General features: G+C 38.7%; 1 protein-coding gene across 1 annotated transcript in view; it reads left to right on the top strand.

Moving 5' to 3' along the window:
* Window positions 1–15,802, top strand: part of SETD3 (SET domain containing 3, actin N3(tau)-histidine methyltransferase) — a 76,656-nt gene extending 60,854 nt beyond the window's left edge. The window contains exons 9-13 of the mRNA XM_020812901.3: window positions 7,947–8,021; window positions 10,506–10,672; window positions 11,723–11,808; window positions 13,218–13,378; window positions 14,468–15,802. Coding sequence (XP_020668560.3) covers window positions 7,947–8,021; window positions 10,506–10,672; window positions 11,723–11,808; window positions 13,218–13,378; window positions 14,468–14,914 — 936 coding nt within the window. The 3' untranslated portion in view covers window positions 14,915–15,802. The remainder of the gene's footprint in view (window positions 1–7,946; window positions 8,022–10,505; window positions 10,673–11,722; window positions 11,809–13,217; window positions 13,379–14,467) is intronic.
* Window positions 15,803–16,276: the final 474 nt, after the last annotated feature.

Genomic DNA, 16,276 nt, shown 5'->3' with positions numbered 1-16,276 from the left:
ACAAGTCATACCTGAATAAATTCTCTGCAAAAGTGAGTGAAAAACCCACTTTGCACTAAGTTTTCATTTATTTTTGATGGTATGAACAATAGTTTCCTTTGCCCTAGTCTTTGTTTCACTTCATTCTTGCCTTTCCTCTACCTTAAAATTGTATTAATTTTTATTGTAAATTGTCATTGTTGTAAGCCGCCTAGAGTGGTCCTATGTGATTCAGATAGGTGGGATATAAATTAAATTTAAATAAATAAATAAATAAATAAATAAATAAATAAATAAATAAATAAATAAATAAATAGTTACTGAAATCTTAAAACATATGCTGCCATTATGTTTAGAAGAAAGTTCAGTTGCATTTTGGGGACTGTATTTGTTCCACCACAAAGGATCATTTGAAAATACTGCTATTCTTTGGAGGCAGTTACCCATAACAGTCTTTCATTCTATCAATTTATTGAGTTTAGAAATGAAAAAAAGATCTGTAAATATATAATTGCTAGATTTCTGATAGTATCCTACTGTTCATGACTATTCAAAAGTGAATCACACTGAATCCCATATAGGATTGTATAACATTGCATCCTCAATCTTGGAACTTCAGAATAAAATTGACATGTATATAGTTCTTTGAAGACTTAAAAGCACTTCATATATGTGTTCTTAAAGCACCAGTTCTGTAAGGTAGGCCACTGTTATTCTTAGACTATAGATGGGGAAGGAGGGAAATTTGATTGATAATTGGTTGTCTAAGCTACTTTCCAATCAGTTTTCAAGTCCCCATTTATCACTGTTTCCCTCTGAGCCTGGGATCACAACCTTGACCTCTGTTTCTATACTGATAGCCAAGGAAATGTTGCCTTGCTTCATGAAAGCCAGAAGATAGGTGGCGATGTCTACACTGAAGACCACTGCAAAGCTGATGCTAAGATATTTCTCCAGTCAGTCAGCTATAATGCATCTCTATTCTTGCTCTACCCTACGGGCTTTTTCCCCTTCCACCAACTAAATAATAAAAGGCTCTTTTGGTTTTAGTTGGAACTGTGTCCATCCTGCTTTTTCTTGCTTCTGACACTACTAATTAGATCATCTTGCTCTAAGAACTCTGTCAAGAATACTGTCTTCATGCATTTCTCATTGTTATTCTTTAGTGGCATTGTGAGTTGACAGTCAAATTGGTTACTGGTGCTTCCAGTTGTTTTGAACCTACTGGGCAGAGAGAATAATCATTTACTAAGCAAGCAAAAGAGCCAGTATTGTAGGTATTAAAATTTTAGGACATATTTGAAAGACAATTGTGGGTAATAAAATCTGTCAATTGTATTTGTCAGTAGGCCTTGAGTACCATGAACAAACAGAAGAGACTGTCTCCTTTTCAATAGAAGAATGGGCAATTTCTGTACATGATTTCTCTCTCTCTCTCTCTCTCTCTCTCTCTCACACACACACACACACACACACACACACACATACATTGATTGATTAGTGCTACAGATATCTAATGTGCTTCTTACAGCTAAATGGTTCTGTCATTTATCCCTCATATTTGTTGTCTGACTGAATTCTGTGCAGCAAACCTATAATGTAGTATTGAAGGTTAGGGCAGCTTAGTTTGTTTAAAGCACTTTCTTCATGCTTTTAAGTTAAAGACGTTCTCAGGTAAGTTTATATGTTACCAGGAAAATTGCCTTAGGTTTGAGGAGAGAATAGGAAAAGAGGTTGACTAGCGTAGAGTTACAGTTATAAAGTTGTGCTTATAGTATCACACTGGAATGGAAACAGGAATAGTAAAAAACATTATCTTAACAGAGCTAATAGAGTGTTTCACCTTCCTATTTCTTCCATTCCTCCATTGGTTGGGTCTGATGGAAGCTGAAAGATTTTATTTTAAATTTAATTTGAAGGAAAAGTTTTAAGACTTTTGGACCACATAAAAAGTTCCAAGGAAAAGGTATATGTGATAATTTATACATTCTATAGTATTTTTCCAGAATTAAATACAGTAAACCTCATTTTGAAGTTTATTCTTACAGTTCATTAATGGAACAAACAGCCCCTTTTCCTTCACTGGGAATCATATTCTTTCAGGACAATTAGTGACAGTGAACATATTTCTAATTTCCTTCCTCCCTCCCTCCCACCTACCCACTCTGGTTTGTAACAGAGACTTGGAAGACTGCACTCTGCCCCCTCCTCCAAGCATGCTGTATGCTTTACTTGGGGGTTCCTGTATATTGTATTCACAGTCTATGAATACATGTTCTCTTGGCTCTGAAATTACCCCTTTGCTTTGGGCTTCTCTTCTCTCAGTCTGAATTTCTGCTGAGGAAAAAATGAGAAATTAAAAATAAAATTTCCATTTTAATTATATACTTCTTCGTTAATGTATCATTTTGACCATTTTAATTGGCATATTTTTCTATTCTAACTTAGTTATTAAAAACTTGTTTCTTCTCCTTAATGTAGAAGGGAAAGTTACTTTGGAGTTTAATGAAAGGTGAGAGCAATAGCAAATGTGCTTATGGCCTTGAGGAAATTCATGTCTGTACTCACAGGCCGAATTGTCTGCTTACTCACAGGATCTCCTCATACTTCAGAGCCCTTTGCTTTGAAATTCTCTTCTCAAAATCTCAATTTCTGCTGGACAATTTCCCCTGAGTGTCTATATTAGAGACTAGTTGGGTGGGTCCTCAGTCCTTCAGTGGGCAGGATGACATTGAAGGGCCCTCTGGACATTTTCAGGCCACCAGATGCTCCTTGATCACTGAATTTAATTCCCTAACTATATACAGGTGATACCTCTTACCTCCCACAGTCCCTTGTGTCTAACCATGGTGGTTCCCTTCACCCTGTAGTCTGTTAGATTGGTGCAGTCTAAGGGATATCACTGACCAGACATGACCTCTGAAGGACCCTTTTCCTGGGTTTCCTGGTCTTGGAGGATGTTTTCAAACTGGTGTAGCCATTGACATGGCTCTGACTTCACCAACATCATAGCTGGTCGGCCATCAGTGTTGGTGGCTCAGGAGAACCAACAGCAGATTCCTCTTTGGGGAGGCCCAGACCTTGATGTACCTTTAGGGTTTGGACTCTCAGGTGGTACAAAAGTGTGCAAATGACATGTGGACAAAGTAAGAGGGGATGCTGGGGTGCCATGGATTGATGACCTAGTCCAATGTGTCACTCCACACTTCTTCCTACACTTCCTTTTCCCCAGGCTGGGATCTTCCCTCCTTTTTATAGCACTCCCACACACTGAAGTAATTGGAATAGTCTCAGTCACTGACTCTGGCTTTCCCCCCCATGTGGACAGGACTCCAAAAGTTGCTGTGCTTGGGGCCCCAACCCACCAAGGAGTGCCTCTCCCTCAACAGGTTGCCAAGCATTTATTCCTCCTTCATGGATAGACTCCCAAGGGAGATGTAGAAGACCCAGAGGTCTTCCACTCACACTGGAGCTACTGTATCTGTGCTGGAGCTTCTAGATACAGTGGTGCCCCGTATAGCGAGGTTAATCCGTTCCGGATTAACCTTCGCTATACAAAAACATCGCTGTGCGGGTAAGTAAAACCTATTGGAACGCATTAAACTTAGTTTAATGCGTTCCAATAAGTGTGCAAACTTACCCCTCCAGCGATGTTTTCGCGTCCGGCGGCCATTTTGGAGCCGCCGATCAGCTGATCGGCGGCTCCAAAATGGCCGCGGATGACCCGAAATGCCCCCCCGCAGCGTTTTCGCGACCTCCGTAAGCAAGGGGAGGGCGCGAAAACGCTGATAGGGGCCATTTCGGGTCATGCGGCGGCCATTTTGGAGCCGCCGATCAGCTGTTCGGCGGCTCCAAAATGGCCGCCGGAGCCCCAATCGTCGCAAAGCGAGTGCGGCGATTGGGGCTGATCCATATAGCGATCCCCAAAAAGGGATCGCTATACGGATTTTTCGTTAAACGGTGCACTCGTTAAGCGAGGCACCACTGTATTTGAAAGGGGGAGGGGTAGCAGTTTGCAGGGCTGAAGAGAGAACGACAAATTTACGCAAGTTTTAAAATCCAACCATTTGCATTTCAGTCTTCACTATTGTTCAGGAATACCTTCAGCAAATAAAAATAAAATTTTTAACAAGAGTCCACACCTCTTAAGCACAAAAAGGATAAAATGTACGAGGCCATGAAATGATAAGCCAAATGCTGGAAATAGTGGCACTCAGCAACAAAATTCTTTGAAAAATACTGCAGCATATCTAAATAGGAACAACAATACAGTGGGGGCTTGACTTGAGAACTTAATCCGTATTGGAAGGCGGTTCTCAAGTCAAAAAGTCTGTAAGTCAAGTCTCCATTGACCTACAGTGCATTGAAAACCAATTAATCCCGTAACAGGCCGTTTTTGTTCCATTTTGGGTTTTTTCTGGTCTGTAAGTCAGATCTCAGTCTGCAAGTCAAACCTAAATTTTGCGGCCAGAGAAGTCTGTAACTCAAAAAGTCTGTAAGTCAAGCCGTCTGTAAGTCAAGGGTTCACTGTATAAAGAAGCAATGTCCACAAAATCACTGGAACTCCTACCAAAGAAAAATACTCCAGCAACTATGGGGGGTGGAAATTACAGACAGGCACAAATCTGCTAATATAGAGCAAATTGGGCCACGCACACACACACACAAATTACGTATAACATAAAACTAGTCAGAAAAGAATAAATACATCAAAATATACGAAAAACACCAAAGAGCTTAGAACTATGACTATTACCCAGAATAAGAAGGCATAGTTGATTAATCAGTTTATCATTTAAATCTGAATATGAAAGAACTTTTCTTTTGTGCTTAGATATACATGTCACAATAGGCAACATCCTTAAGGAGACATTCCTTACTGTGCAATATAGGAAGAATACGTCTTCTAAGATTAAACCTACCACCTGCAGTTTATCAAAATACTTGCGCTGAAATAATAAAGAATGTAAAGATTTGTGTTTGATTGCCTTGAGTTTACAAGAACTGAGCAGAGCTGTTGAGGGAGGACATTTTGGAAGTCACTCATTCATAGAGTCACCATAAGTTGGAGGTGACTGGGTAGCGCACAACAATGGCAACAACAAAGATTTGTGTACCTAATTACACTTACATGTTTAATTAATCAAAAGATTTCTATTTATTAAGAGTCTAGCGACTTTAACTTAAAATAGCAGTCTTATTTGAAAATCTTTCTAGATTTTTGTATCAGTGTTTACCTTTAAGGCACTGTTGTGCCTAAATAATATCCCCATGTTTGATACATTTTTTATTTTATAAAATGTAAACAGTCAAGAATATTGCAGTTTTATTGAAGTCATATTGTGCAGCTGTTTTCACATTGATATGGATGTCTGTAATCCTCAAGATTTTCTTTTTTTAAAATAACTAAGTGGCAACATCTCCCACTTTGATTGTTCTCGCAATAAAATCTCTTTAGTATCTAAAAGTATTCACTGACTGTCAGGTAAAGAGATGCTTTTCAAATTATTATTTTGAGTCTTTGAAGACAGCATTCCTTAAAATATCTACTACTTCCCTTTGATTTAGAGAGCTGAAGACTGCCTGGAGAGTTGAAAGGTGGGCAGAGAATCATAGTGATGTCATATAATACTGCAGAGTGTATCATGGAAGTGGCTTGAAACTTCCACGAAACAGTACTGTGTTTTAGTCGGGTTAAGATTAGCAAGAAGTGTTCTGAAAAGGTGGAGCTGAAAGGGACGGCCTCTTTGGGGGTATTGCATCTTATTTTTCCTCATTCATGTTTTCTGGTACTAGTAGTATAAAAGCTCTTTAAAACTACTCAAAAAAAAGCAGGGGCAAGGCAGGCAACAAAGAATCAATGTATAATTCCAAAAATGACAATAGCACATGAGTGAGGAAAAATCATTTTCAAATTTATGGTGGTACCCACACAGCCTAGTGGTATATTAGCTTTCATCTAGTTTTCCTCTGCTTTTGTTTCTGGCACTGGCAATGAAAAAATCCTAATTTTACTCTTATAAACTATTAAAAAAGGCGGGGTCAATGTAGAAAACAGGGAATCCATTTATATGTGTTTCAAAAATGGGCAACAGTATGTAAGGGGGCAGAAGTCATCAGACCTGTGGGGGGCTCCCACACAACCCAATGCCACCTTGGTTTTGGCACAATAAATTAAACAAAAAAGATTTTAAAAATCAATAAAAGAAGGAAAGGACCCTTTCCACACACAGAGGTCAAACAGCAAAAAGCAAAACAAAAAACAAGAACAACCCATAGCTCCATCTCCCAAAACTGAAGAAAAGCAAGTAAGCAGATAAAGGCAAAAAATGCAACTAATGTCCATTCCTAAACCAAAACAACTAGTATATTATGAGATGCCATCTTTTCTGTTTTATGGGTCCAAAAATATGATCCAAAGTATATGATCGAAAAAAGGAAAGGAGGAGAGAGAAGGAGAAAAAGTCTCCAAAGAAACTGGTGGTGGGATTTTAAAAATTTCAGAGCCACACTGGCACAGACTGCAAAAATGTTCCAAAAAACCAGGGTCCTGTAAAAAATCCAGGGGGAAAAAAGGATTCAAGATGAAGGCACAGGTTCGCAGGCTGATCTGGGCAACAGAAGATGAAAGGCACTAGAAGGTTTTGCTCAGTGGCAGACAGCCTTACCAGAAAATACTGGGGGGGGGGGAGTATTCCTCTCCAAAGTCCAAACAACTCAGGCCCTTCTACAGCTTAAAAATTTCCGCTCCTTCTTCCTGGACATTCTGATTGGCTACTGACAGCTCGTGGATGAAAGATTTCCGAAGTAATTTGACAAACAAGGGTAAAAGAAAAGTTTACCTAGAGAGGGAAACGCACAAAAAAACCCACAAAATTTTTGTGTACCCCTTATTTGTTAATATGAGTCTTTCATGTTTTAAAACACTCTTTCAGAAATTGAAAAAAACAAAAACAAAAATAGGAGCCTCGTGTTTTTTGGGTTTTTTTAGTGGTAGTTCTGTCCCTGATAATCAGGCTGGCCTCTGCCAGCTGAAGGATACTTCCCAGCATATTTTTCCCTTTCCTGTACCAAGTATCCTGCACATGGCTTATATTCTGCTAGACCTGATTTCTCCTGAACTACTAGATGGACATCCTTGTCAGTTGATCCCAGCAAGCTGTGGAATTAGACTGATGTATCCATTTACTTAGGACAAAGATGGCCATGGAGGGAAACAGACCAAGCAGACCTTCCTTGTTCCATACCAGCAAAGGCAAGAGAAGAATGTATACACAGGGAAGCATTTCTTAGCTGTCTGCAACTCCTGTCTGTATCTGGTAATACAGTGGTGCCTCGCTTGATGATTACCTCGTTAGATGAGGAAATCGCTTGACGATTAGTTTTTTACGATCGCTAAAGGATATCTGAATGGGCTTTTTTCACTTAACGTTGATCGGTTCCCTGCTTCGGGAACCGATTTTTCGCTTAACGATCAAAAACAGCTGATTGTTGGGTTTCAAAATGGCCGCCCGCTGTGCAAAATGGCTCCCCGCTGTGCTTTAGGATGGATTCCTCGCATTACAGGCACCAGAAAATGGAGGATCTTCGCTGGACGCTGAGGTATTTCGCCGATTGGAACGCATTGAACCGGTTTTCAATGCATTTCAATGGGCATTTTCATTTCGCTTGACGAGGATTTCGCTTAACAGCAATTTGAACGGAATGAATTACCCTCGTCAAGCGAGGCACCACTGTACATTGTGGAAGGACTCAGTTTTCTTTTTTTGGTTGATACAAACCAAGGAGGCTTTATTATACTTTTGTCTGAGGTTGATGTGTACATGAAAGTAAAAGCTGTTTCTGTTTCTTTAAAAATAATTAAGTGGTATTCACGCTACATTCTTCCAAAGCAAAAGAGACTGAAGAAAATAAAAATCTCTAGATGTTAAGAATTTAATATTTTCTTTGCACCTTCTTTTGACTAGATTACTACAGGTTACAACTTAGAAGATGACCGTTGTGAGTGTGTAGCACTTCAAGATTTTAAGGCTGATGAACAGGTAATGCTAAGAATATTTTTGTGTGATTTAATGTTAAAGTTATGCTGGTAGAAGAACTGCATGTGTAGGTTTATTGAAGAACCAAGATTTCTTAAATACAGTTGATTGGCTACGTAATAAATATGAACAATTTTGATTTAGCTTCATGAATTTTGCTGGCATGCAACAAAAATGCTCCTATGAGCCCTCACTTACGAATATGTTTTGGAAGCAAGAGGTATAGCATTTTAAAAGTAATAAACATGAGTAAATTTGTTTATGAAAGAAAAAAAGCAATACCTCTATCTAAAGCAACCAGCCTTTGAATGATATTGAATCAGTAGAAAGATACATGCATCTTAGATGATATTGCTTAAAAGGTGTCACCTGAACCCCATGAGTTGGACAACCATTGTTTATTCAGCACCTTGCTGTTTGACATTATTTAGCTCTTGTTCAGTTACTTCCTGGCTCCTTACCACTTTTCTGTCCAGAAAATAAAAGGTAATGTCACAAACTAATTCCACTCTTGGCATCTATTCTCCAAGGCATGTATGGCTCCTTTTAGCAGCTCCCAATCTCTGCCTTCAGCACCAAGCTATAATATCCTTTGAGAAACGTGTTCAGTATTACATGTTGACCATTGCTATCTGGACTTCCCAGCTCTGGTGATTTGTTTTGTTATTGATACACCACTTGTTAAATGAGTGTAAAATGGGTAATTCAGATAGGTTTACAATGTATAGGTTCATGCAAAATGGAAAAATATTGTTCAGTATTTTGTAGTAAGCTCAAGCAAAGTACTGGCCTCTTGTACTCTCCCTCTGCCCTTGCAGCCAGAAGGCCGTTAGCAGACTGTGAAAAATATCTTATTGTACATGTGAACTAGTGATCATGGTTTAAAGCGAACTTGTTTGTGAAACAAAAGAGCCCCCCCCCAAAAAAATCACGATCTATGGTTCATGTGTTCACAAGCCACAGTTCATGTAACATAGAACTAAACTCTGCCAAAGGTCTTCACTTGTCATATAACAGTGGGAGAAGGCATTGCAGAGTATGCCAGCATGAGGCTTCAGTCAGGCTCATTCTTGTTTATATAAGTGTTTCAAGGCATGACTTGAACATTACATGTAAACCAGTTCAGTTTCCCACTAAAACAATAAGAGCACATAAGAGAATAGATTAATTTACCTAACTGGCAAAAAGAAACTATTCCCTTATTTGTTCTATCCCTTATCCTACCTTTCTGCTAATGAACAGCACTCAAAGCAGCTTGCAAGCCTTGTTGAAAAAACAAGTTCAAAACAAATTTAAAACAACATATGCCACCTTCTTAAGCATCTGGAAATTGAGATACCTAGTAGTGCTAATGTTTGAAAAGCTGGGACTAGTGATTTGTGCATGGAATGCTAAACAGGGCAGGATGTAGGTTTTTCTTCACTGTTTGGCTGTTTGAGAGTACAGGTATCACCTGCTCTGGGCCCTACTTCATTCATTTCTCAGTTTGGTTAGTTCCCTAGAGATTGATCTACACTTCACTTTGACACTCTAACCCTAGTGAGACATGACAACAAGGGTCTTATTTTCCTTTTTCAGTCCACAAGAATTGAACATATAAGAATACTTCCTCAAGAACACAGTACCTTCACTTCTGGATACTACAGTTCGTTTTAGCTTTTAGGAAGTCTTTTCCCACCTACCTCCTGAAACTTTGCATTCTAGGCCCTCAAATTGTTTTTGCTATTCTTCAAAACATTATTCAATTCCAGTTTGTCTGTTCCCCTCATCTCTGTCCCACTAGCCATCACTGGATTTCTGTTTATTCTACTCAACACATGTTACTTTATAGTCTCTTGTATGAATATGTGTATCTGAAAAGGAATTTGGACGCTCTCCCACCTGGAAATATTAAAATGATGTCATTCCTGATGACTTGAGAGAGAAAAAATAGTACAACTCTATGTTGTTAATATAAAGTCACACACCTGAAACCTCAAGATCTTTACACCACTCTCTCCTTAGGAGATGCAGGTGGAAGGAAAATCTCAACAGGAGTTATTAGTCAGGCTAAGATGTTCTCTCATGTTCACAGTTGATCACAGCAGGGGTTTGCTATTTGGATAAAGCCATTTGTAGGAACTTTCCAATCAGGTTATGGTACTCCGGTAGTGGGAAAAAGATCTCCCTTTTTTTTTGAATTATGATACTGCATGTGCAGTAGTTCTGAAACAGCCAACAGAGGGACATTAAACACAAACAGAATAAGGTCTAAAAGTACAAGGTCCAAACAGAAATGGATGAGACTTTGGTCAGTATCAAATGTCTGAGCAAGAGAGATTTGTTGAAGCCACATTTTCTATATCATTTTAAAATAGGATGTTCACAACATTTAGAATATTGAACCAGAGTGGAGGATTGGTTGGTTTGTCTTATATGCAGTTTTCATTCTGAAACTTGATCCTAAGCTATTTTTCTGTCCTTTCACTTCTCTTTTCATCCTCCTAGATTTACATTTTTTATGGCACTCGGTCAAATGCTGAATTTGTGATCCACAGTGGTTTTTTCTTTGATAATAATTCACATGACAGAGTGAAAATAAAGCTTGGAGTGAGTAAAAGTGACAGGCTGTATGCTATGAAGGCAGAGGTCTTAGCTCGCGCTGGCATCCCAACGTAAGTCGGACTATTAAAGGCTGTTTTATCTTAAAATTATTTTGAGTTCTAGATGGTTATAGCATAACAATTGTCCACTAATGAGGGAAGAATCTATAATCTCCACCCTCTATATTTATCTTGAATAGCTGTTACCAAGCATGCTTATCTGGTATAAAGCATGATTACCAACATCCTAAGAATAATTTAATTATGTTCAGGGCACAGGAATTGGGTCACTTTGCTGTTTTTACTATGTGTTTCCCTTCATTATAAACATGCTGTCATGGTCTGTTTGGGACCTGTAGTAATTTCAGCATTCTTAATTTTTTTAATTGAATTATAATAATTAAATTATTGTTTTAGTTTGAACTATAATTGTTTAAATCATACTGTTGTATGGTATGCAATAACTGGCTTTCTTTCCTTGCAGCTAGAGATGGGCACAAACCAGTTTGTCCCACTTCATCCCAGTTCATAAAGGCAGCACAGGTGCTTCTGCTCCCCTCCGCCACTGACTCAGTCATTCACTCGGCCCACTGTGCTTCTTGCACCTCCAGTCCCAACAGCAGTTCAGGCTTCTCTGCCTCATCCTCTTGGCTGATCTCCCACTCAGACCAAAGGGTGGGGCATAGAAGTCTTTGCTCTTGCTTGTGACTGGGAGATTAGCTGGATTATCAACTGGAATAAACCAATTTGCGCCCATCTCTATCTGCAACTGTTCCTGATTCCCGCCTCCCCCATTGTCAGCCATCTTACTAAATTTAATAGGCTTTCTTCTAATGAATGTTTCAATAATTACTTCTGGTCAATGTATAAAAACAAAAACACTGCTCACAGTTTAAAGCTTGAAAATGAAATTTGTAGAAGTTTTACAGGGTGACAACTGAAACCATGCACAGATTTTATTGCATATAGTATAGTGATAGTAACATTTCCTCAGCCTCAGTTTGATATTCAGAAATTAGACTGGCCCTTATATCTCCTTGGCATCATATTAAAAAATTAATGGTTTCCATGTTAAACAATTAAACTACCATAGACTGACTTCTTATTCCCTTTTTTTGTTAGGTCCAGTGTTTTTGCCTTACACACAACAGAACCTCCAATCTCTGCCCAGCTTCTGGCTTTCCTTAGAGTGTTTTGTATGACTGAAGGTAAAAAATATATTATAGGCTTTATATCTGATTTTTGTCTTTGTGCAAACTTCAAAATCATGAAGTGGTATTCAGAAAGAATCATTCTTGCAAACAACTTCGAAAAGTTATTAGCCCACCAAACAGATATTCTACATTGCTGTGCCATATGTAGCACTCATCTGAACATTATTGAGGCTGCAAAGGTATGAGAATGGCTGCCTTCCAGTTTTGCAGTGCTTTGCTCTCTGTTTGCTCAGAGGCTAGTTCTGTTTGCTAGAAGTGATTAGGTGAATGGCTGTTCAGAAGCTGTGCATGATTCACCACCACCACCACCACCAAAGACATGGGGATGCTATACCGGCGGAGGGGTGAGAAATAGTAAAGAAAAGGGAAGAAGGTGTTCACCTTCCTATTAGGTCTGAAACCATGCTGCAGACTTTTGGAAAATTAACATGAGCAAGTTTTCTTGAAATCGAAGAAGTCTTGTTCTTTGTTGTTTATTTGTTAAGTTGTGTCCGACTCTTCGTGACCTCGTGGACCAGAGCATGCCAGGCCCTCCTGTCTTCCACTGTCTCCCAGAGTTGGGTCAAATTCATCTTGGTAGCTTCAGTGACACTGTCCAACCATCTCGTCCCCTGTCATCCCCTTCTCCTCTTGCCTTCACACTTTCCCAACATCAGGGTCTTTTCCAGGGAGTCTTCTCTTCTCATGAGATGGCCAAAGTATTGGGGCCTCAGCTTCAGGATCTGTCCTTCCAGTGAAGGACTGATCCTTCTTCCAGAAGAAGTCTACTTCTAAGCAAAAAATTGATATAAGATCATGATTTTTACCTTATTAGTGGCCAGAATAATTGGTTGTAGTCGCCTAGAGTGGTCCTCATCCGACCAGATAGGTGGGATAATTAATAAATAAATAAATAAATAAATAAATAAATAAATAAATAAATAAATAAATAAATAAATAAATAAATAAATAAATAAATAAATAAATAAATAAATAAATAAATAAATAAATAAATAAATAAATAAATAAATAAATAAATTGTGAAGACCAAAAGAGAGAATCCAGTGGAGAATTTCTGTTGTTGGAATAGTAGAGTCTAGTAGAGTGGGAGAGAGGCATCCCTCCCCATCAGCTGCAGTTTTCCCAGACTCTGGATTGCAGGGAAACATTCTGGAGCCAATGTTTAGGTTGTACAGAGGACTCCAAAAAGGGGGGGGGGAGGGAATGTTTCATTGTAAGAGTCAATGCCATATTCAGTTGACCCCCAAAGTTTATGCCAATATTGTTTGAAACTTCAGCTCTAAACAACACGAGGCTTTGGGAAACAGCACCGAAAGGTCCCTTTATCATTGGTCCATATTTTTAATCTTTATCAGTGTATAAAAAGTGGAGCAATTACTGACTGCATTTCCTCCTCCTTGCAGATGAACTGAAGGAGCACTTGATAGGAGAGCATGCAATTGATAGAATCTTTACTCTTGGCAATTCTGAATTTCCTGTGAGCTGGGACAATGAGGTGAAACTTTGGACATTCCTTGAAGCCAGAGCATCCCTTCTGCTGAAAACCTACAAGACGACTGTTTCAGTAAGACTTAGAACATGCAATTTAAGATACTCATAAACATCCCAGTTTACCTGGTCTAATCTCACACACACTGGTAAGAAGTTTACTCTTTCCAGAGTGTTCCATTCTTGAGATGCCGTCTTTCATCTGCTTTGTCTAAGAGATGTTTAAAAGTGCAGTCATTTTTGGTTGTGCTGCTGTAAGTTTTTTCTGAAACCCTGGAGAAATGTGTCTGAGTTGACAGTGGGAGCACCACCTGAGGGGGGGAAAAGGATCATTCCCCCACTGCCATATCATTGGAGAAGGAGGATCAGGACCATGACAGCTATATTGTTAGTTCAAAGTATAGAGCAGACACATTGAATCAGAGAGCTTATCTGAGTGTTGATTTAGTAGAGTCTAATTGATTCAGTGGGTGTATGCTAGTTGCTGCTAACACTTAGGGTTAGTCTTTGGTGTGTAATTGGAGTAGGAAAAGATTGCTTAAAATTTACATCTGCTTTATAGACAAAGCTTTTAAAGGCATTGTTCACAGCTCCTCTGAAGCTCCTTTGTGAACATGTAAAACTCTTGCATGTTCTTAGAAGCTTTCCTTGAATTTCAGATACCTGCTCTGTTAGATCCCCATTGACACCCCCCACCAAACATTCTAAGATACACTTATGATAAATATACTCAGCTGACCTAAATTACATGGCCTGCTTTCCCTAGCTGTTCTTTATGTCTGAAACACTTTATCTGATGCTACCTTAAGTCCTTCATTTTTCACCTTTGAATATGCTTCTTTGGTGAAGTACATGGCTCTGTCTGCACTGTTCATTCCCAGCTGCAATATCAAAAGTTACACATAACTGCATTAGTTCACATTTGTCACTTTTACTTTGGTATTTTCCAGTTGTTAGACTCTTGAGGCACCTTGAAGCATGGCCATGTTTCCCTCTTTCATGCTGCAAAGTACCATGTGCAGTGATGGCACTGTAATAATGAATCACAACAATGTATAGACCTGTCCTTCCCCTTCACAGAAATGCAGCTTTGTGGTTAAAAGTCAAGTCTAAATTTTGAAGACTGCATTGTTTGCTTCTCCTTTCCTCTCCTTTGTCTTTCTAGGAGGACAAATCCTTTTTGGAAACACATGACCTTACCTGTAATGCAACAATGGCTATTAAATTGCGTTTGGGGGAGAAAGAAATATTGGAGAAAGCCATACAGAGTGCTGCTGCCCACAGAGAATACTACAGCAAACAGATGGCAGAAGGAGCCCTCCTCCCCAAGTATGAAGAGAGTAATATTGCCTTACTAGAGAATACTGTGGCAGATTCCAGACTTCCAATTGTCTTGAGAAATTTGGAGGAAGAACCAGAGGAGCAAGAGGACTTAAAGATTGAGGAAACTATTGGTACAGAAGTGGCAGCAAATGGGTTTGTGAATGGTGACAATTCTTTGCTTAATGGGACCAAGTTGGAAAGCAAAAACGTAAACCAAGAGGAAAACAACAGAGAGACTGAAGATGCCAAAGAGTCTTCTTCAGACAGTACTGATGAGGTTAAAGAATAGCTCTAAAATAGTTTTGACTTTATTGTGAAATTGAAAACTAGCAGGTGTTCTTTTCTTCTTCTTTAAACAGTGATTTACATTTGTGTGTTCCCTAACATTTCTTTCTGCAGATGAAAATGTTTTTTGCTGCTTTATAATTAAAAAAAAGGTTTTTAAGTTATTTAAAGATTTAGTACCCCTTTTCTCTTAAAATTGCTATTGTGCTTTTGGAGGATAGAGGGGTGGGGAAGGAAAAAATGGAGAAAGTTACTTCTGGAGAATTGTGCAGCCCTTGGTTGGGAAAACAGGTTTACTTCCTAGGGAAGAGTTCAGGTTTATCTGCTTTCTTTCTGTTCTGTTTCCTCTGACTTTTAATTGTGAAACCCTGTTCCTTGTGCATCCTGCCTGCGGAGGTGGCAGCACTGATTGCCTATATGATTATAAGCAGAAAACAGAACAGCACATAGAGCGGATAGAAACATTAAAACATTAGTGACTGAGCCTGGTGGGTAAGGTGGCAACCTTATTTTCCTTAGAGTTCAGATGCTGAAATTAATACAAATTATATTATAATTACAGTGGTTTCCAAGAAATTTGGTTTATTTTGTGGTTTAGTTTGCTGTATAAGAAACTTCATCCCAACCCCATTCCATCTCCTTGAAATCAAAGTGTGTGAATTTGGCACATCTCATTTAGTTTTTGAAAAGGCTTTTGTTTTTTGTTTTGTTTTTGAAATGGCACTGTTTTATTGGGTGAAGGAGAGATGGGAAGCAGATCAGCCGCTTACAGCTTTAAACTGTGTTGTTCAAAGTGAAGTTGCACCCATCTTTTTCAGATTTTCACAAATAGCTAGAGATTTTCAAAGTTACACTTTTGACTAAGAAAGTTATTAAAAAAAACTTTATTAAATGGTGTCTTCTACTTTTTATTACTGTAAATATCACAATGTTTATATTATATGCTGACTTATATATATTGTCCCTGTAGTTCCCATGGCTGAGCAGAGATTTGAACCTGGTTTTGAGAGTCATAGGATTAATGTTTCAGTGTGGAACAATGCCTTTGTGTAGAAGTGAAAAGCAGTAAGCACTTTTTACTTCATGGATATTTAAGCACTATTCATTTGGGGCATAGATCAGGGAAATAAGGCGCAAGTCCCTGGTTTAAATTGTGCAGTAAGCTAAAATATTCATTTTTAGCTTTATGTTTGTTATTGCTGAAACATTTTTTGTTTTTTTGTTTAATTTTTGAGACTGCTTTTGACTACATTTTTGAAACTTTTGCCCACTTTTTATCTTGGGAAGAGGAAGATATTTGCAAACATGGTTATCAGTTCTCCAGATGCTTTTTAAGGCTCTCTGAAGCCATGCAGATCCCACACAA

This window comes from Pogona vitticeps, chromosome 1, assembly GCF_051106095.1.
Source record: "Pogona vitticeps strain Pit_001003342236 chromosome 1, PviZW2.1, whole genome shotgun sequence".
Taxonomy (NCBI): Eukaryota; Metazoa; Chordata; class Lepidosauria; order Squamata; family Agamidae; genus Pogona; species Pogona vitticeps.
Note: the sequence above shows the minus strand (reverse complement) of the source record. Positions and strands in the feature narration are given on the sequence as shown.